This window comes from Bombus fervidus, chromosome 6 (genome assembly GCF_041682495.2).
Source record: "Bombus fervidus isolate BK054 chromosome 6, iyBomFerv1, whole genome shotgun sequence".
Lineage (NCBI taxonomy): Eukaryota > Metazoa > Arthropoda > Insecta > Hymenoptera > Apidae > Bombus > Bombus fervidus.
Window position 1 is genome coordinate 8,989,112 of NC_091522.1, and position 23,413 is coordinate 9,012,524.

The window sequence follows — 23,413 nt, forward strand, 5'->3', positions numbered from 1 at the left end:
TTGAAATGTTAACATTCTCATGACAAATTATTAGAGAAATTTAGAAAATATTACTCTTCCCGAACAACTCACGAAATCCAACTTGTTCCTTATTTTTAATGATGTCAAAAAATATCCCGTGTAAACGGTAAATTTAATCGCATTACAGAAGACTATTATCCCATTAAATTATTCAAATCTTTAATGGCTCTACAGAAATCAATCCATACCCCGGGCAGGATGGTCGCTAGATGACTTTGAATAACTTTATTACATATTCTCAATAATCTTAGGATAAAGGACCCACCATAAACTTAAGATTCATAAACTTTAGACTTAGTGTCCATTCCGAGAATACACAGGAAAGCGACTTTTTATTGGGGACGGCTAGCACCCATCTTTACCCATTAGCCTTTTCCTTATCCGATTAGTAGATAGCAGAGATAACCGTTGCCCTCACTTTCCTAGCCAAAATTGCCATCAACGAATCCGACTGAATCCGAATCACTGAACTATCCATTATCTTAACTGATATTCCATTCATTGATCAGTCATCATCTTAATTTGTTAGTTACACTTGGCTGAGAACACGCACCACGCGTAAATACTTAAATTTTCAAAGTTGTTGGAATAAAGTGTATATTTTAATTTATTAACTCAGTGTTATCATCAGTTCAGCCATCTTTATTATCCTAATCGAAAATAGGGGATCAACTGATTCGTGACGTCGATCATCGTATCGTAAGGAGAATTTACGACTCCTGTTGGCGCGATCTACCGCGACCGCGTCTCTCCGCGAACGATCGAACAGACTCTTTTGATAAATTTTGATCATACTAATCACTCGAACGAATGTGAATTTAGTACATTTTCAAAATTGACTTTCTCAAAAACGAATCTTTAGAGCCAGAAGAAGAGTCATTGTATATTTTCAGTCGATTTTAAAATCGAAGCATATATATTAATCTTAAAGTTGTATCGCGATTACGATCAGAGATGCATTCGCATTACGATCGTCAGTAGAAAGAGATTAAACATTCCTACGTATTATAAGGTAGATAAGTTTGTACTGTATTGTCTTCGGTTCTATTATATGTATACATACTTTACCTGGGTTATTAAATATAATAGCTACATATCTGATGTGCGACGAGAGTGGAGCATAATAGAGCATACAAAATGTGGCTGGTCGATAAACATGGAAAAGCGAATTTGAATAAAGATTCTGAAACTTTTAGAACCATGAAGGAAATACGTAAGATACACAATGAGTAGGATTTAGAAAATCAGATAAGAAAATATCCTTTATAATTGTGTATACCTTCGTTTATAAATATTAGGCCACTTAACGGTAAATTCACGTAAAGCGTAACAATTAATTTGGATTACCAAGGAACAGTAAAAAATTAGAAATTAGAAATTAGAATGTGAAAAGCAGTGAAAACAGTGATTAAGAGCAAATATATATTTGTAGTAAGATCTAAGATTATCAAAATGTTAAAGTTTTTGAAGAAAAAAAGGAAGGAATAAACACATTTGGAATTGAATTTGGTTAATGTTTGGAATAGGGCTGGCTATGGTAGAAAACGTGAAAAAAAATCAGTAAAAATGTATGTGAATATTGGGGATTGTATGTGTAGAAAAATGTTATTCTCTGAGATTGGTTGTAGAGCGATACTAAAATCGATAAAACGCATGAAACGAAGAAGTGCTAGAAGACGAAATGATCCGAACAATTTTTGTTGCGTCATGAAAAATCGAAATTCCAATACATTCGTATCTCGTTATTTGTTTTCTTTAGTTCTAGTCGAAAATTAACAAAACCATGTTTTTATAATATTCTATGTAGTATAATTATGTTTTATATAATACATAAAGTTATCTACGTAACCCAATTCCTTGTTTAGAAACAATTTTCATTGTTAAATAATTCTGTTAAATGTAATATGTTCTGAAATGTTCCACATGTAGTTATATTTTCGATATTTTTCTTAATATCTTTTCTAAGAGTATTTTTTGAAGTATAAAATATTAATTTTCTTTCCTAAAAAAATGTACATATTTTCAGTCGCCTATTATATAATTTTATTTATACAAGTAAAAGTCAAAGCTTAAATAAATACTGAATAAACGTTCGTTGTTGTGCAATATGTACTTTTTAATGAAATAACTCTTTGATATTATGTGTATAACTATTCAAGTGTATATTTGTTTAATGTTACGGAACTAAATTCCCGAGAACAGAGAATATTCTTCATTTTGCACACGACAGTACAAGGATTGTGACAGATATTACATTTTCTGACAGAAGAGAAATAACTATATAGAGTGTTCTAGTTTAGTATTTCTTTCCTTAATCTTTCTGGGATTCCAGTGAAGCTAGACTGAATGAAATTGATTGACTTCGCCAGAACCGCATGTCAGAAACATGAATGCGTTTAAAACATCGTCTAAAACACTGTTTGAAATATCATTTGCAATATCATTTGAAACAAAAATTGAAAAATCTCTTAATAATTAAAATGATTTGTAGCAAACTGTACTAGTTCCAATTTAACAAAAAAGAAGAAAAAAAAAGATAACTAGTCTCAATTTATCAGAAAAAAAGAAAAAGAATTGTTTATATCTTCCGTGATTGTGAAGAAAAATAGATCGCAATAATTTTTTTGGCTTGTTATAAACAAATATTCTACTAAATCCATTACTCGAGAAATGTAAGCAATGTTTAAATTGCATAGCAGCAATGCAACTTATATAATAGGGAGTATTCCAGAATTTAACAGGCAAACTTTGTTTTTTAGTAAAAATATTATATATCAAGGTAGATTGTTCAAAGGTTTATTAAAAAGTTATAATAAAAATATGTAATACGAAGGGAATAATAACAGGTTTATATGTAACATAATAATTTATATAATATAATAATAGGTTTATAATCGATATAATTAATAGCTGCTAATATTATGTTTCAGCACTCTTAATAATGCGAAACTGACAGCGGTAAAAAATTGAATTAACTTTTCTATGAAGCTCATTTTAATTTTGCTTCATTTCAATGAATTAATCAAATCTTTATGCCACACGTATTAACGCGTGCTTGATGTATGTTTTTCCTATAGAGTTATTCATGTACAGAAGTTTAATGACGCGAAATTGGGACTGATATTGAAGGCTAAAGCATTATCTTTTTTGCCATATTATAAATATTTCATTAATATCAGGTCTGTAAGTATGAAACCGGAATTTGCCTATAGATGGCTCTAGCTGATAATGTAGTTATCACTAAACTGCGTCATTGATGCCAAAAGTCTTTGTTGACATCTCACAAACATTTTCGACTCAGAACAATACAACTTTCATACAACAGCATAGTTTGTAATAGCGTTGAACATGTCAAATTTTGTGCCTGGAAACTACGATTTGCGGACAGCATTGATTTTCTGTTACCATTTGAAGAAAACTGCTGCAAAATCGCTTCGAATGCTTGTCGAAGCTTACGGTGAGCATGCTCTTGGTAAATCACAGTGCTTTGAGTGGTTTAAAAAATTCAGAAGTGGCAATTTTGACGTGAGGAACGAAGAACGTGGAAGACCACCGAAAAAGTTTCAAGACAGAGAATTGCAAGCATCGTTGGATGAGGATGACGCTCAAACGCAACAACTCGCTGATCAATTAAACGTGACACGAGAAGCCTTCTCCATACGTTTGAAAGCCATGGGAAAGATCCAGAAGGTGGGAAAATGGGTTCCACATGAACCGAATGAAAGACAGCAGGAAAACCGAAAAACCACTTGCGAAATGCTGCTCGCTAGATACAAAAGAAAGTCATTTCTCCACCGAATTGTGACTGGCGATGAAAAGTAGATATATTTTGAGAATCCTAAGCGTAAAAGATCATGGGTAGCTCCAGGCGAACCACCGACATCGACTACAAGACCAAATCGCTATGGACGGAAGACAATGCTCTGTGTTTGGTGGGATCAGAAGGGTATGATCTATTATGAGCTGTTAAAACCTGGCGAAACCGTTAATACTGAGCGCTACCGACAACAAATGATCAATTTGAATCAAGCTTTGCGTGAAAAACGACCAGAATATCAAAAAAGGCAACACAAAGTAATTTTGTTTCTTGATAATGCACCATCGCATATAGCAAAACCGGTCAAGGAAACGATTGAAGCGTTCAGTTGGGAAATATTTTCGCACGCAGCTTACTCACCAGACTTGGCTCCGTCCGATTACTATTTATTTGCATCGATGGGACACGCACTTTCTGATCAGCACTTCACTTCTTACGAAAATGTACGAAAATGGCTCGATGATTGGTTTGCCTCAAAAGAGCGACAGTTTTTTTGGCATGGCATCCACCAATTGCCAGACAGGTGGGAAAAATGTATAGCTAGCGATGGGCAATACTTCGAATAAAATATTTTTAATCATTTTCATACAATAAACGTGTATTTTCTATACAAAGATTCCGGTTTCATATTTACATACCTTAATTCTAATTAAACCTTAATTCTATCTATGTTTGACTATTACTCCCCAGAATTATCCTGTATAATTACGCTTAATAAATAAACTATGGATTTTTATATATTTGCGCGAAATTTGGGAATGCAAGACACAAAGAATGCTGATATTAAAATATACAGAATATCCAAATTCGCTATAATTGTTAATGGATAAAACAAATCTTCTCTGCTTAAATTCTATTTCTTCAGTTAATCTAGTTAAATTTAATTTAGTATCTATGAGAAACATTAACCAATATAAAAACTTGAAGCTTCTTAATAATTATGTATGAAGGATAAATGACAAAATTGCTAACTAAACTTTATTTCTGTATGTTACAGATATCCTAATCGTAATCTAATCAATCGTGCCTTGGCATTATGTGCCACCTGAGAATACAGTTTTATAGCGAAAATCCGAGATAAGAATATGAATTGATTCGTGATTTTAAATTAATGGAAAGGTGGATGTCAAACACGTTTTTTATCTACCGAGATACACAAGTTATTTGATTCGTGACAATGAGGAAAGTTAATATAGTTATATTATTAAATAGTCGGGAAGCGAGCCTAGCCGGGGCAGCAGTGCGGCAGAGATGAAACATTGTCGGGAAACGTGTTTACCAGCCCAGCCTCGCACGAGACGCGAATGTCTCGTCTGGGCTAGGAGATTAAATAGAAATTTTCAAAGTAAAAACGTTAATGAAAAGAGACATGGAGCACAAGCAAACGATCTTGCTCGCACCTGCGTTGAGCAACAGCAGCTGTTGGCGGAGAGACACATCCGAAGCCACTTGGACTGGACCAGGCCCAGGAGAATTGTTACGCGCCGCTTTAATTCTTGCACTCAGTCTCGGTATCCTTTGTGCCAATCTGCTAGTAATATGCGTCATAAACAGCAGACGATACAGCAAATACATTCACGCACAGGTGAGTACATTTCTTTCGAATTTTTTATATCAGTAGTTTATCGTATGTATGAGCGTGTAACACAGAAATGTGTAAAGATCTTACTTCTTTTTTTATTATTTAATTTGTACTTTGCAATTTGTCCAGCTGGACATTTGGTAAATTTTTCTAGCTTAATTGCTAAATAACACGTGGATGACTACCCCCAGCGGGATACCATCATGATCTTAAATTTATGATAGTAGTTTTACAATGGAAATTAATCGTATTTGTAGCAGATATTTTCACATGGTGTTAAATAGAAGCGAATTTTCAAACGTTCCTTTCATAGCACTACTGATTTTTTTCTAATTTACCAATTTTTTAGGAATGCTCTATAAATAGAGTCCTAAGTTGGATGTATGTGAATAAAATGCCTGTAGAATGGATTTGGAATAAGTAATGAAAGGAAGCTAAAAGTGTATAATGAACATGTAAATTATTTGAAATGCTAGAAATGATAGTACGAAATAAGTTTATTGAAAAATTATATGACAACATGTCTCAGAAAAATCTCTTGCTGTTAGATATAATATTATTTATTTTAAATTAATCAATCTTTTCTCCAAATTATCAATAATTCTTGAAATAAATACTTTTTAAGAAATAACACGTATAAAATGACATCATGTATCTTTATAGCTGTTCATAAAAACAAAATATTTTCATTTGATATAGTATATATACTATACAACTATATTTATAGCATATAGTGTATATAGTAAACATAAAATAATTCAAAATTACTGTTCCATCTTCTCAAAGAATCTTCTTTTTTCATTTATGACAATACGATAGTTACCAAAGATACATGTGATTTAAGTAGAATTCATTTCGAAACTTACGAAGGATCTTCGATTATGATACAAATATTTATATTTGTCATAGGAATTTTAATAATATAGATCGAAATTAATTGATACATTTCCTTTCGATACTTTTCAGATTTAAAGATGTTTGCGTGTAGAAATTAGAATAGAACATCCTACGTAAATTTGTTCAAGCACTTGCTCGTCAAGTCTATGTTTTCTGATTCTTTTCTATTCATCCAGCTATTCACTATTACGTATGCCATCATAAATGCTATATGTGTATTCGTGCCGAGTGTTAAAAATGTCACACAAGCCAGGGGCCGTTTGTGACAGCATTATTTCGCTTCTGTCTGGTGTACTGGTCAACTGCAGGGCACGTTAGAATTTTCCATAATTTGAATGTGTCTGTTAGGCTGTGTTGAAAACCAGATCTTTTTTGTTTGTTTTATGGATGTCCATGCAGTTGTTCCGTTGGTACAGAACGAATGGTAGTCGATGATTAGTGACAAGCAGTAGTAGGGCATTCGCGCAATGAATCACTAACTGAGAAAAGTAGGATGGTAGGAAATGGTCATTTTCGGTCTCGCTTGAAAACGCATGCAGGACATTGAAGTATGCTCTTAACGAACAAAAAGTGTTACGATCATTTATCCGAAATGTGATGAGAGAGTAGTAAAAACGAATGAAACTATAGAAATGTGATCGAATTTTTAATACTGATCTAGTTCCAAAGTAATTGGAGTAAACATCAATAGCTTGTCGAATACTAACAATGTATAGAATGTAACATTAAATACAAGCAATTGATACGAGGTGATATTCAATGAAGTCCATTCAAAATTGATTTGCGTAATGAATAACACCCCAACAATGTAATCTAAACGATCAACAGGTTCTCTTCAACTTTATTGCAGCCAAAGTACTTACTTACAAGTTTGGCGAGCAACGACCTAGCTATTGGTCTTCTGGTTACACCATTCGGCTTCCTACCAGCCGTCTACGGATGTTGGCCATATGGTGAAGTCGTCTGTCAAATACAGGTAATATTCGTGCTTATAATAAACTGCATGTGTTGTTTGTTACTCGTGTTTCTTATATATATATATATATATATATAATATGTATTATATATATTATAATTGTAGAATTTGAACGGTAAAATTTGTTAAATACTTACTTTTTAAAGTCTCCCGCTCTTTTTTGATTTTTATAATTTGTTATACTTTGTTATGTATGGAATAAGGCAAAATGTTACGTAAAAATAATACACTATTGCTTTATAGGCATTTTGACCATTAAGCCGTTGACCATTAGCGGAGCAATAGTCTTATATAAAATAACATATTTGTCACTTCTGACAGTCTATTGAAATATGTATGAGCATAACCTTGTCTTATTTAAAATAACACATTTTACCTGAGGCATTTAGAGACATATCGATGCGAGTTACGTTTAATACTTTCGTGTTGAAAACAGAAATGATTAAACGAGAATAGTGTATAATTAAATATTAATGCAATAGATCTAAATAATCGATTTATATAAATCAGACGATTAAAATTGTTGTTACTCCATACGCAGTTAAATGTTTAATAATTATTTTTATCTGAAATATATTATTTCACGTTTCTTTGCGTCTTTTTTCATAAAATAAAAAATTGATTTCAGAAGAAAGTTAGTGCCAATGAAATACACATGTAATAAATTTGTTATGTTCAATAATTTTTAAACTGAAAAACAAATGTGAAATGTGCTTCAATTTTCGTAACGATATTACCTGCAATTTTTAAAACACATCTAAATTTTAAACTCAATTTCCTCTGTATCAGAAAAGTGTCACTCGCACTTCTTTGATTCTAGCTACCCTTTATACATAGTTTCAAAGCTGCATGTATGTGACATTCTATTTTATTCGTAAGCATATTGATGGTGCTGTTTTTCACGTTCTTCGCTTCATTTTTCTGTGACAGCGTAATTCACAAATGTCCCCCTTTACGTTCCGCTTTATCTGTTATTGCCGTAAGACGTAAGGTACGGATACTTCAAAACAATCGACAGATTTATTATAATACAATTTCCTGGTTTGTCTACCTCGTGTGTAAACACAAGACAACAAACTAGTAGTTCTGCATTAGCGTAGAGTATGTAATACATACTCTCATCAAGCGAAGTAGAAGAGGCTTTCCAAGTGAGTTCAGGTTGGACAGTACTCCAGAAGTTTCTGTTACGAATATGGAATATGATGCGCAATATTTACGCGTATTACTTCATTCATGCCTAAAAGCTACGAACAACACGAATATCACGAATTCTTTATTGTTCCAATATTATATATATGTTATTCTCTGTAATAAATAATTGCTAAACGAACATGTACATATCGAGTAATAATTTGTAGCCAAGAACAATTTGCCATTTATAATGTATTTTTATGTGTGGTCTTAATTTCGTTTTGTCCACATTTGCATATTCTTCGATTCCGAGTAATATTATTAATATTTGCTGCAAGTACAGTTTACGTTGTGGCTCGAGGGATCTGGTAATTGGTAAAAAAGATACTGGTACGTGTCTCGAAACTTTAAACTTTAAAGAAACCACTATTTTCGTTGCTGGGGCACATATACGTGCTGTAAATTAGAAGGTTTCGAAGGTTCTTCGCAGGCGCCTATGCACTGCTACTCGAGAGACTAATTGTCTAAAGAATTAAGAGCCAAATTGTTAAGAGCCAGAGGAAATTTCCCACAGCAGCTATTGGGACTAGCCCAAAAATTCTTGGAATTACTTCATTCTCCCTTATAGATTTTAAATTAAAAAGGCACATTCAGTTTTCGAATGTATTGATCCTTGGTCGACAAGGGAAATTAAAGAATACAAAAAATTAAAATTTTTTTTAATTTTGTGTAAATATAGTTCACCTAAAAAAATATATAATTCTTTGTCTCGTCGAATATCATAATTTTGTGAATTTTAAAATTTTTTCATGGTAAATAGAGACGGAAAAGATATATGATTATGAGAATAGAGATGAGATATATACTAGACATATATTAGACAAGAATGAAACCGAGCTAGAAAAATGTACCAGACAAGGACAAAAACAAGTAAAAAAAGAATATAGTATCTAAAGACGAAAGCAACATAGGAAGATAATGAGAAAAGTAGGAAACAAAATTTGTTACGTGGATTCCATTAGTAAGGAACACGGAATAAAGTTGTACTATTAGAAATAGTATGTCTAACAAAAGCCAGGAAATTAATAACAGAAAAAGGAACTGCTATATAAATTCTAGAGTAACAAAAAAGGGTAATTGCACTTTTGGAACATCGAATAAGTATAATTTTAGAGAATTTTAAAGAATAAATTTTAAACACTTGAAGAATAAATTTACTTTTAATGCTCATTTTACAACAAATCTGTTTTTGAAATTGTTAATTATTGTCGAATAAAAATTGTCCTAAATTGCCTTATATTTAACGGTATAATATGTATAATTCTTGTTGAATTGTTATATTTCGTTTACAACCGATGGTAATTAAACTGAAATTCAAGAAAGTCAAAGTTACGACTCTATTTGAACGGTGACTGAACTAGACAGAATTACAGCGAACAAAATCCAGTAACTTTAATTTACAGCTACTTTCATGCCCCGGAAATCTGCTAAAAATTGGTCTTGGAACAAAGTAGTACGCTTCGTGTGCGAGACATGATGCATCAGCTTAGCGTGAGTCAACTCTTTTTGGGGTTTGCCTTAAGCTGAAGATCAAACATTTTCATGGAGGACTCGTACTTAAAAAGATTACTGAAACATATCCTAAAGGAATTTCAATAAATGTAACAAACTGTTATTTTGCTTTAATTTTTAGAAAATACAAATACAGTATTTTTTGGACAAGTAATTAACATTTAAATGTATTAGCTATAAAAATATTATCCAACTAATAATTTTTCTATTATCTTTTTATATTTTTAAAATATGCAAATTCTCCAAAAAAGAAAAGGATCCAAAAGATAATCGCCCACGTAAACTATGTACGATAGAAAGAGAGGAAGAGAGGAAAAATTTCACTGGCAATAATTTTCTGAGGACCGAATCGAACATATAAAAATTCAAATTTACATTAGCGATTGATATATCGGCCGGCGAGAAAGCTCTTTCATATGTCACCGATCGATCGTGCAACGTTCGAATCGCACTCACCACAGTTCGCGCTGACTCAACAAAAAGAATGGCGGGGCTGACTTTACGAAACTTTAACGGGGGGTAAAATGAAATTTCTTATCCGTCTGCTGTTATATTTTTTGAAAGTGCGATGTTTTACGAGCTTATTAGTGAAAACTCTAATATCATTATTCATTGAGAAAAATGTGTAGAATGTAAATAAATTATCTTTTGTTATGGGAATTTAGGATTAAAAACATGTGTAACATGAGTTTATATAGTGTCAAATTATATGGTAATGTGGGAAAACATAACGCTAATAGGTTTGGTAACGGTATGATTTTATTTCAATATCGTTCACGCCAGCAAAAAATCAAGTATGATGCTTCGTCAGTTTCCATGCACGCAGTCATCATTCGTCATTCATTCCTTTCATCACAACGGCTCTTTTTTACGCCGACCATACTTTTTGACAACGCTGACAACACTCTCCCTCTCAACTGCCTCACGGCTACCTCTTACACCATGGCTCCGATATACCTGGCACCAAGTGGATGACTCATGGTTAAGTAGACCTTCTTAATCACCCAGGGTTTTCCTTCTATACTACAGTAATATTTTAGTTCTATTGATAATCGATATTCAATAGGTAGTGCGAATTATTGTGCATATATCTTTTTTATTTTATTACGTTACACCGCGGTACACCAACCTCTACGTCTTAGGGAATTTCCTAACGGAAATCGAAGAAAAATGGGTGGGAAATGTCAGCAGCCTGTTCATACCGTGCTAAGGAAATTATCACCGTCAGGAATTTGCAGCTGTGCTTCCTGCAGTCGGTGCCTTTTCCGGTATTTCTTCCACTAGTTGGTAGTTACACGTTATCGAAGTTCCTGATCATAATCTTGCTTTCGTTTCCCCTTTTTCTTCCTCCTCTACTTTAACTTTGCTTGACGTAATGTAACGGTGAAATTTATTGCATCGTATTTTCGATACTCGAGAAGTTTAAGATCCTGGTAAAATCAGACATTCGGTTATATTATTTTCCGGTTTAATATATAAGCTTCATATTACTGTCAACTATTTTACACATCTGCTATTTAGCAACGATTCTAAATTTGAAAATTATAAGCGTAACTTAGGTCGTTAATTATTATCAATATTAGTAGTAAATAATGATTTAAGGATGGACATCTGATTTAATATCTGCGATAATTTATCATGTAAATTATCGGAAAGTTTTAAATTCCATGCTAGAAAACATATTTTTTCTAAATTTTTTTTAAATATCTGTTTAAATGATACGGTTCAAAAGATATTACTGTATTTTTGCTCCTAAAATTTATACTTTAAAATACTGAAATGGTCTTGAAAAGCTAAAAATGTACAGTGATATATTTTGATATCCTATAAAATAAAAACTTTTCCAGATAAGCTTCTTCTATAAAAGGAATATTTTTCTATGAAATTCAGATAAAATTTTTTTTTACATGATAAAACTTTCTCAAATTGAGAAAATTCATGCGTTTAGCTATGTTATTATTTTATTATTATACTTTTATTAGTCTTTATTTCGCATGATTGAATTGCTAATTTTTACTATTACAGTTATTTACATATGCACAGTAGTGAATAGAATTAATTTTTAACTTTTTAAAACAGAATATACCAAAATTTGATTGGACCAAACGATTTGATTCTATTTGAGACTAAAAAGTGTCCACTTAATTCAATCCACTAGGATTAGTTTTTTTAATTAAAGTTGCAAAATTATTCAAATCGTATGATAACCATGTATATCATAAAACATTTCATTAATACAACCCACTGAAGAAATAGAGTGTTATAGACATGAATTTGCTTATAGATAATTAGTAATAAGATATAACGTTTAAAAATGATTCCGTAATTGATATGCAATATAATAATGCCATTCATCATATCAATCATGATATAACCCAATAACGATTACAAATTCAGTACAACGGATCAAATACATATTCATCACTGCGCTCAATAAAATTACTGAATCAAATGTTTAATATTATTGAATAAAAATTACGCAGAGGCTGCTGAAACTTCTCTTTCAACCTTGTTAATTCTGTGCGCGCGCGCGCGCGCGTGTGTGTGCGTGTGCGTGTGTGTGAGCAGAGGTACTACTAGGAACATTTTGATTTAAAAACAAGACATGTATCGATGGTTCTAAAAATTCATACTTCAAGAATGGAAAAGAAGTTCTTATGTAAAGAAAGATATAATATTTCACTTAGAAAGGAATGAACTTTGACAGATACCATGGTTTTGCAACGAATAGAAATTTATGTATTTATATAACATAATATGAATTACAAAATCATAAAGTTATATAAATTATGAAATTATAAATTCACCATAAGATCATACAAAATGACATATGAGTTTATAATGGAGTACAACCAGACTACTTGGCACCAGACGATGCAGACAATACATTAAATGTGTCCTTGTAATGCTGTATTTCATTATGATATTATCATATTTCTAAAACTATCGATTACGTTGTGATATTAATTACGTTTTGATATTTAATGATATTAATTACAGTATATTATTGTATGTAAATTTATATACAGATATTAATTTTATATCATTTTGTCTTAAATGTTGTATGTAAAAGTGCGAACATTCCTTTATCCAAATTATTCTACTTTTCTATTATTCTCATTTCTATCGAACAATCAACACTAGCAGCACCTATAATTCGATGAACAATGAAATTGACAACATTGTAAAAATAATAACTTATTAATTTGATTGAAATATAGAAAACCGTAGATATCATAATCATAAAAGTATTAAATTACATTCAATTTCATGTATTATAAATTAAGAGAAAATTCTATATCGTCAAGTGTATATCGTACAATACATATCTCGAAAATGCCACAATTGAGAGGGAAATACTTTATTGCCTCGCCTAGAACCAATAACGCAAGCGACAACATTTATTGCTGACATAAAATCATCGTGTGAATTATTCAGTTCACGCGATACAAAAGGTATGGTTTGCGAGGCTACCAATCTAAAAAGACTTTGTAAAATATCGAATGAATTCGGATACGAATGGAAAGCTTTAGATAGCAATTACTAGCAGACGTTTTTAAATCATGATATAAAAGTTTTAACAGTTTATGGGATAGAATATATTGTACATTGATATCTCTTACCATTATGGATTTTAATGAAATATTATAATATCTAGATGTCAATGATAGATGTAACAAAACAAGAATAAACTAAATAATAATTTTTAAAAAATATTATAATCCATATGCAAGTACTTTGTTATGTTACGTTGATTGGAAAGTTCTGTCGTTCTTCTCCTTTGAGCCTTGGTTGGAATGTTCAATGCTATTCCATACCACCCACTACTCAGAATATCGAATTTCACCTATCATATGTTCTACGCTTTATGAAATATTTTTAATATTGAATGCAGCAGAAACCCGCAAAAACTGTTTTAAAAAATTCATTCACAAAATTCATTGCTGTTTAACTTATGCTAATTTTCCTTTAAATTAATGAAACGACATAGACACGTATTATCTTCGTTAGCAGTAACAATAATGTTAAATATAAAGTTGCAGAGTGCAAGGAAGAAACATTTCAAATTTTGTACCCTCCTAGACTTTATCCTTGTCGGATAAAAACCAACCTATTTTTTCATATTAACTAATAAAAAGATCGAAGAGTTATGAATTACTTGGAGGGACGATATAAACACGTACTATCCTTGTCAACAATAACAGTAACGCATGAAGATAACAGGTATCAGTGTAAGAAAGATACATTTCCAATTCCGTGCCCTACTGTTTTCATCCCCATCGGATGAGAGTTAGCCTGACTTTTCGTTCGGGTAAAGCAACTAACCAAGAGATTGAAGAGCTGTGAATTGCTTAGAGGAACGATTGAGTAAATTCGTTTTGTGGTGAAAATATTCGGTTAAGGTCTCTCGGGAGTGTCTCGAGGATAGCCCGAAACGAGGCCAGGGCGATCCTAGCCCCTCCAGATTATCAGAGCTTTTTCCTGGCTGTACGCCAACGGTCACCATGGCAACCATCTTAAACGTATACTACCCTCTGACGTCTCTCGTTCCCTAACTCCTTTCTTCGTGGTCGCTACTTTATGGATACACCAGCGTCACTGATTCATCGAATCACGTTGTGTCGCCTTTGGCACATCACATTCGAAACTAGACATTTTGACTTCAAGCGGGAGATCTTCTTTAACCCGCTTAAGCTCTGTTGATACACAAAGAATGCTTCGCGCGTACATGAAGAACTTGCAAAATATAATTTTTATAATATTGCCCCTAACAGCGTGTTGGATACAGTTGCGTGAGATGTCTCGGCTAGTGCATAGGAGGATTTGGAAAGCGTAGCAAGAAACGGTATAAGTAGACTGGGGTTCTTTGTACAAATTCATATTTTTGAGAAATGTGCATTACGTGGAATTTTGTTTCTTCAGATTTCCTGTAAATGGATAAAAATCCGCAGTCCAGTTGTAAGATATGTTTTTTCGCAAGGTGCTGCTTATCTTTATTAGTGCGGTTGATCTCCGTATTCACGGAGTGTGACAGTTGCCCGCGGATACGTGCTGTCTTTGCTCGCCGATCTGTATTTGTTCAGACAGCTTGAAAAATGCACGTACGAGCAAAGACCCGTGACAAGCTTGGTTTAGATAAAAGGTTCCTTTGTCAGATTTTTCTACTAGCTCGAGCTTCAATGTGTGTATATATTCTCATCCGCATTTCTGTCATTCTCACTTTTTCGTAATTGTAAACGACCTGTTAACGTTAATCAAGCTCGTTAATCGTTATTACATTCGTTGAAAAGATTAATCACAAATATTATTTACCTTTAAGTATATTGGTGAAAATCGTGGACCTTTTGTAATAAATAATTATAATATATTCAATCCAGTATTGGTATAAATGATAAAAATATGATCAAGTGTAGAATGTAGACCAAGAGCGAAAAATCATGCTATAACCATGCTACATTGCTAGAATAGAAAAGTGAAACGTGAATAGAAAAGTGCGCGCGTGAAACAGAATCAGAAGATTGCTTTCGAAGCAGAATTCAATCGACAATTGTATCAGGGAATTGATTACATCGTCGAGTTGTAAATGGCTAACCAACGCAACGTTAAGTTGTACTACTTGAATTGTATTCCGTATTGATTTGTGATTTGAATACGGTTTCCAAACAAAAAAGAACGAGAAAGTATATTTGTTTTCGCATTTGCTAATACGTAACATTTTGCCTTTGTAATTGAAATGAATATCAATTGAAATTTGGAGAGATTTGTTTATAATTGTGAAAATTTTATTGTTTCAGGCACTTCTTAGAGGAGCTTTAACTCAACAGAGCGCTGTTATCCTCGTCTGTATGGCAATTGATCGTTACGTTTGTATGCTACACCCGCATCATTATCATAAACACACATCTAAAAAGGTAAAATTTTTTAAATCATCTTTTACGCTATTATCTTGAAAAGTACATATCTGGATGTTTTCTTATTTTCCAACTTTCATATTTCTTGACCTTTAGATAATGGTTTTAATCAATAGCAATTTAATCAATGAATAGTGTGTAAAATAAAATCGGATAATAGGAAAATGTACTTGAAGAATTCTGAAAATATGAAATCTGATAAGTGTCTTTCTTGCTGTTATCGTAAATCTTAAAAAAGGTTGTCTATTAATCTACGTTTTACTTCTTCTTATGTCATTTGGTATTTGTACAATTAGCGCTTTTTCTGGTACATTTTAACGATCATTCATGTATGTTACTCCTTATTCAAGAGAACTTATTTTTTACGATTTATTTTTTGATGGATTGAAACCACTATAAAAGATGAGGTCGAGAAAGTTATGAAACACATTTTTCTCCATCTATAATTCTAAAGACCATCCTGTATATATATTATAAGTTCACACAGTTCTTTATTTCAATCTTACATTTTATTAATTAATTTATAAATAACAATGGAAGTTAAATATACGAGTATAATTTTCAATTATACATAATTTGTGTAGATAAAATACTTCAAAATGGAAATATATAGTATTGAAGACAGTTGGGATTGTTTTTCATAATTTAATAGTAAACATTTCTACATTCGAGAGATGAATGTATATAAATAAACAAACGTGTCAATCCAATATACCAAAATTTTCAAGCACGGGACCACGCTAAAATTGATATATCGATGCTGTCAATTTATTTTGATATCCTACAAAATCTGCTACTGAGAGTTGTAGAAAGAAGGAGATTGACATACACGATATATCATACCAAGATCTTTTAGAATTTATTAAAATTTTGTCAGAAATCGTTTTAACTGAATTTGTTTTTTTCCATCCATATTTACTGAAATTAACGTAGAAAAATCGCTGGCAATGTATTTTCAAAAGTTATCGATAGATATTAAAAAAATATTTTGAGATTACCGAGAAACCTCACTTTCAGGAAAAGGATAACAACCATTCTATCATATCTATCATAACTTTGGAACACCTTGAAGTATAGCTGGGCGATAGTGACAGATTCAGAATTGATAGAATAAATTTTCCACGATTATAGTTATTCCGATTCATCATCTATTGACTTTCTACGTAAGCACCCAAGATACCTTGTGTGATAACCAGGATATCTTCTTCTTAACTTTTCTCGAATTGTTATATCTCATTATCATTCTTGTTTCAGCAAGCGTAAACGACATTTAATCTTTCATGAGAAGCTTTAGCACAAAGGTGAAACAACAGATGCTGCATAATAATAACAGTTTCATTATATATCTTTGAAATAGTTATCTAATAGTAATCCAAAAAAAGCAATAAAGTTAACTTCACAGTCCAATGACTGTAATATTATATTTTTCTATTAGAAAAATTAGATTTTTTCTATTAGAAATTCTATGTACAATGGTTTCACTCGGAAGATTTTAGGATTAGTATTGTACTATTCATCACAGTCCTTTAACTAAAGTTTATTATTGCCATCCATTTACCTCGTAGTCAGAGTCAGTGTCTCGTGCACAGATAGGGTCTCTGAAGCCACTTAATCCTCTATCGCTTGAAGTAAAGCTGATAGTTGTTCACCAGCGACGAGATGTACGAGACGATTTATAATTTCAAATAACGCTTCCCGCGTGCTAGCGTTTCTCTGTATAGACGTGCCGTTGATTTTTAACAACAAAATCATAATGCTGAACTTCTTCGGTGTTTGTGAATTTAGCGACCTACTTTACGGTAGTGAGGTATTTTATTTTCCATAATCTCGTAAGTTCCACACCATTTGCCTGCGTGGATATCGAGCAAATTGTGAATATTCACTTTGAAAAGATGTTTTATCATACGACTTATTTATTATATACGTAATTATTACACTGTGATCTTTTATACACCTACAAGAAATTTAAAACTGCAAAATCCACAAAATATGCATAGCATGCAAAAGTACATAGATTAGTACCTGTTATAACGTTTAGTAAGTAAAACAAATGTTTCTTCATTTGTTCTTGTAAAAACTCGAATTCGCATAAATATCCATAATCTAATAATTATGTTACCAGATTCTGTTTACGTTCTTTTTTTTTTTTCTAGTCTTCTGATAGTGCTGCTAGCGTTTTGTACCAAAAATTCTCCTGTTTTCTTTCATCAGTACATTTAATGACTTCTTAGAATTTAGCTGTAAATTCATCCACGATCTCCTGTCTTTTAGCATAGCAATTGCTCTTGCAGTTCAGCTGTAAGTTCGTCCACGACACGTAATCTTTTCAGTGGTTTCCTTCGGTTTAGCCGTATATTCGACCGCGCTATCCACTTTCCTGCGGTTACTAGTGGTTACCAGGCACTGGTTAAGAGAAGGGAAGTAATAACAGACGCCATTCCTTGCTTTCGTACTTACTTACAGTTCTGAATTGTTACACTTGATAGCTTTTTGAAATCGTCGGGGATTATTCATTTAAAACTTTTATTCATCTGGCGAACTGTAAACCATATGCATTTTATGTTAGACACTGTAGTTGAAGGAATGCAACGATGAAATATAAGAACGTGTAATATAATATCAAGTACTGTAATAAGATAGCAAAAGTGGTGGTGTATAAAGCTTAAGTGTTTGAAACTTTAAAGTTTAATTTTATGTTAAATACCAAGCCTTTGGACAGGACAACATTCAAAGCTTAAAGACTTATTCCTCAAAGTTATCGAAGTTTAAATAATTATCAGTTACATTGTATTTTAATAATATGTCTTGCATATTCTCTACAAACTTTGATCACGCGCGGAAGCGTAAATAATTGCTTGGTGTTACCCGTTCTTCTTTCTTTCTAATTAAATTACCAACTTTCGAAAATGATTAACTTGGAAATAATGTATTAGCTTATACCTGGTATTATGCATATTTATATATAAATAGTTCGATTCAATATTATTAAATATTCAACAGAATATTAAATATAGAACTTGAATAAAGATAGTACTTTAAAATTGGTTCATGCACTGCCAAGTTTCTTTAAATTATTTTTACGAAGTTGAGAGTTTCAATTGAATATATAAAAATTATATTCAACAAACATCACGAAACATGAATAAAGATCCTTGGCTAAAGATAATTTGAAAATTGTATTGTATCAAACAATTGAAACGTGCTGTGAAGTTTTACGCGCAAAGTTTGGCACGAATAAGTGGATTTGTTGAGAATACACGGATATGTACAAGAGGCGCACTCAGTCGAAGAATCTCATACACCGTGGTGTACACTATAGTTGATCCCTTGAGAATCTCAGTTTCAGAGTGTCGCTTGTATTCTCTTTTCTATTTCCTTCGCTTTTATTTATTTCTCAAAATAGGATTACTACGCTTTGTATTGGATTCTGTATTCATTCTAATGTCCTTCCTTGTCAAACACACATATACAATCTTTTATTTAGATACGTACAAATATAATAAAATGTACTTATTTATATTACCTTACTGTCTTAAATTTTAAAAATACATACGCATGTATTCGTTAGATTGGCCAAATTTTATTTAAAACAAAAATAAAAAATAACTATTTGAAGTAATGAATAATGTATTTCAAATATCATATTATTTTTATTTTCTAGATAACACGAGAAGTGTATTTACATTTTATCTTAAGATCAAATAATATTTTAACATAGTTACTTCTCTCAAATAAAGTAGCAAATAATTTGGATTTTAATATTTATTTGAATTTTAAATATCATATTTTGCATACATTTGAAAGCCACAAACAATAAAACCGAATTTGTACACAACAGTATTTGCTCTCGAAATTGCTTTCATTTCAATTATCTTCAAATAATATGTTGCCTGCGCGCGTGGGACGCCGTGAGAAAATCTGTATCATGACGTGGTTAATAATATGATTATTGAAAATGGAAGATTATTTCGTTTGATATTTGAGTAATGAAATAGCTCGAAGAAAATATGAATTTCACGGAAAGCTACAAAAAAGTAATATATCATGAAGAGAACGTCTAAAGAATCGTTTCTACATTCAGCGTGTGGATATTACATTCTAAAAATATGACTAATTGTCATTCCGAGATGTCTATTGTAAATGGAGACTTTTGCTCAGTGTCACGTACGAGTACACACCAATAATTAAGCATACATGTTATATAAGAATAACGATCTTTGACATTTTTCTAAAGAACGAATTTATTACATAGCCAAATACATAGATATAGACGTATGAAATGCACATCGCCGATTTCTTCGTTTTTTAGGCGAGAGAAAAAAAGCTAAGCCGACATAGTATCCATATACGAACAAATGTACAGCGAATCGATTTCACGACAGTTTCGTTCCCTTTTTTTATGCGAGGTAACCCGTTGAATGACTCCTCCCCGCAAGCGTTATCTCTCAGCTTTTTGTCGAGCAGCCAAATCGCCGGCTTTCCCACTTTTACTCGACTGTCGAACTCATTCGCAATGAAAAGCGTCGTATCCGAGGGATCCTTCAAGACAATCGAGTTCGCCTTTAAAACAACGCGACTTGCTCGTGCAAAAATTTCTCGTCTTCTCGAATTTTACGTCAGATCATAAAACTTGAAAATATTTTTCATTCTCCTATGTCGAAAATTATATTACGCTCACTATCCGATATTATATTCCGTTATCTGAATTATTGTGTACATAAAATAGATCTGGTCCTCTAAGACCCAACTTAACTCAAGAGCTGTGTGAAATATTTTCGCTTTAGGAAACCGTTATGGTTATTATTAATATCTGTTTGCTTCAGTATGACTACACTTCTCTATTTTATGATTATTATTATAGGGATATTTATATATGACTATATAGGACTTACATAGGATTTCCAATTAATCCAACGAGTTTGCAATGTATTTTCTAGGGAATCGTCATGGTTATTTTTAATTGAATATTTTTCCTATTTGTTTATTTTAATATGGTTACATCGACGCGTTAAATAATATTAACGGTAAGTTATTCAGGCATAAGAAAGTATCGAATATTTGTATCTAAAGGCAGTGTATGTATAAAGAAATGTACGAGTATTTACATTTCTACGCATACTGTGATTATTCATTGAAATTACTGCTGTAATGAATATGTAGCAAGGTGAGCTAAAAGGACAGAAAAGATACATGTTGCTTATTATATAGTACATATATTCGAGTGGAATTCATTCCCTAGGGTGTATTACAACCTGTGCATACACAACCTACATTATTAAGTTGGCGTATATGAAATATTTCTCCGAACTTTGAATTTGACCAGTCCATACCACCTATTAAATGCCACATATTAAGGTAGGAAAAATTTGCTACAAATTACACAGCTAATCATGACATCTAATAATATACAAATAATCAGAATATTAAGTAAGATTAAGAAAAAATGTAATTTTCTCATATTTATATTATTATTTTTTTTTCCATATAATCTTCAGAGATATATACATTAGTTGTAAGTTTATATAAATTGAGGCATAAAAATACAGTTCAACGAACTTCAAAAAATTCGGAATAATTTAACTTTATGTTTAATTGATCCAAAAAGATGTTTTAATATAAAAGATGAATCAGACGAAGAACGTAATCTGACAATTTGCTGACTCTCGTAGACTATTCAGTCCGTAATTTTCCGCCAATTGAATGTTCATCGATTTCTACTGTCCTCTTTTCTAGTTTGATCAAAATAATAGTCGATGTTGCTTCCTGATTCCACTTGCAAAATTTCAATAACATTGTGAAAAACTTCAATTTTCATGATTAATATAAACAATAGCGATAACATATTTATGCATTATTGGATCGGGAGAGAAATAACGTCGGTTTTACAAACGTAAAAGCAATTTCGTATATCGTGATATTGTTACTTTGTCCGGTTATGTTTTTAATTAATTAGGAATATTAAGTATATCCGCGTAATAAAATGAATAGTAGAGTATATTACATATTATTATACGCATATTCGAATTGACATCTTCAAAGTCTAGAAACAATTCAAAGTTTCTTTTAACAGAGTTTTGACCTGATCTGGTCAAATTTGATCTGATTTTAACTCTGTTAATTTTCTTTTAGTACACATTATACATTATTTTTGAATATTTGACGTAAGGTGCATGGGATTTTTTAATTAAAATTAAAAGGCTTTTCTTTTGTTGATATTACATTTACTTATGAAATATTTTCAAAGAACAATACGACATATAAAAGAAATAATACATGCAGGATATAATAATAATCGCTTAATTCGCGATAGTTTAATCTTAACTGAAGCAAGAAAATTTTGAATCTCTGCTATCATTTTGCCGTGTTTGAATTGAAAACTCAGTTTCCTATGTATCGCGTAAGTTGAAATGATGTTACAAATCCCTAAAATAAATATACTAAATTAAGATACTGATATAATATACTACTATACTCTAATTAATATAGCAAATAAAGAAAATTGTAATATTATTGTAAATGCTTACCGGTAACTTCGTCTATTGTATTATGACTAGTTTATTCCTATTTTTTGTTTAATAACTTTGTTGTTACAACATCAGAGAGCAGAAAAGTCAGGAGTCATTTTTAAATAAAACTGACTTCCTTAAGTAAATATGCGATTAAAAACTTTTTACAGCGAGAAATTAAACAAACAGTTCATTTGAATGATAATTTGAATAGAAGTTTATTTCGATGGCGGCTAATTTTAACTAATAGAAACTGTTTCATAGTTTCGGCGTAGTTGGAAGTACGTGTTAACATTTATTGGCAAAGTTCTTGGATCTGCAATCATAGCTAATTCGTAGAACTACATACATAGAAGTAAGTTTACTGCAAGATCAAGTTAGTAATAACATTGCGAACGAAGGAAGACGAAAATCTGTAGCAAACTACGAGTTTCTATAATTGCTTTGTATTTCTTATACAAGAATTTGTTCAAAATTTCATATTGTTTAGCGTGTAGTTTTCAACGTATCATTAAATAATTTGAAACGACAAACTTTCATAAATGATATGCATACAGAACTGATTTCGATCGTACCAAATATTGACCGTAAGCATATTAATGAATTTGTTCGATTAATGATATGTACATACCACACGAATTTTGGTATGCCATGAAATGTGTGTTCCACCTCCTTTCAAAACCGTGTATATTATTATTAATTCAAATTTAATACATTTCCTTAATACGAATCCTTTTTACACCCGATACGTACAAAACGATCTCTACATTTTGTAATTTGTGCAAATTGTTTCGAATTCGTCGATATTATAATAAACAATAAATAAATAACGATACATTGAAAGTATTCTTTTGAAATTATTTTCGGTTATCGTCTCTTTGACAACAAATGTAAACGTAAAATAGCTGCATAAAAAATACATGGATTATTATCTTGTAGATTCAATGCATTTGCAATTAGATTTATCGCAAGAAATAAATGTTTTGTCACCAGAATGAT

The 23,413-nt window shown here is 31.7% G+C and overlaps 1 protein-coding gene across 5 annotated transcripts in view; it reads left to right on the forward strand.

Moving 5' to 3' along the window:
• The window catches only part of LOC139987931 (trace amine-associated receptor 9), a 117,814-nt gene that overhangs the window by 45,981 nt on the left and 48,420 nt on the right, over positions 1-23,413 (forward strand). For 4 of the 5 annotated variants that reach the window (XM_072004757.1, XM_072004756.1, XM_072004760.1 and 1 more), the window contains 3 exons: positions 4,836-5,423; positions 7,168-7,293; positions 15,792-15,908. In XM_072004757.1, the coding sequence (XP_071860858.1) occupies positions 5,196-5,423; positions 7,168-7,293; positions 15,792-15,908 (471 nt within the window). In that variant the 5' untranslated portion in view covers positions 4,836-5,195. The remainder of the gene's footprint in view (positions 1-4,835; positions 5,424-7,167; positions 7,294-15,791; positions 15,909-23,413) is intronic. The other variant, XM_072004758.1, reaches the window with a different exon arrangement.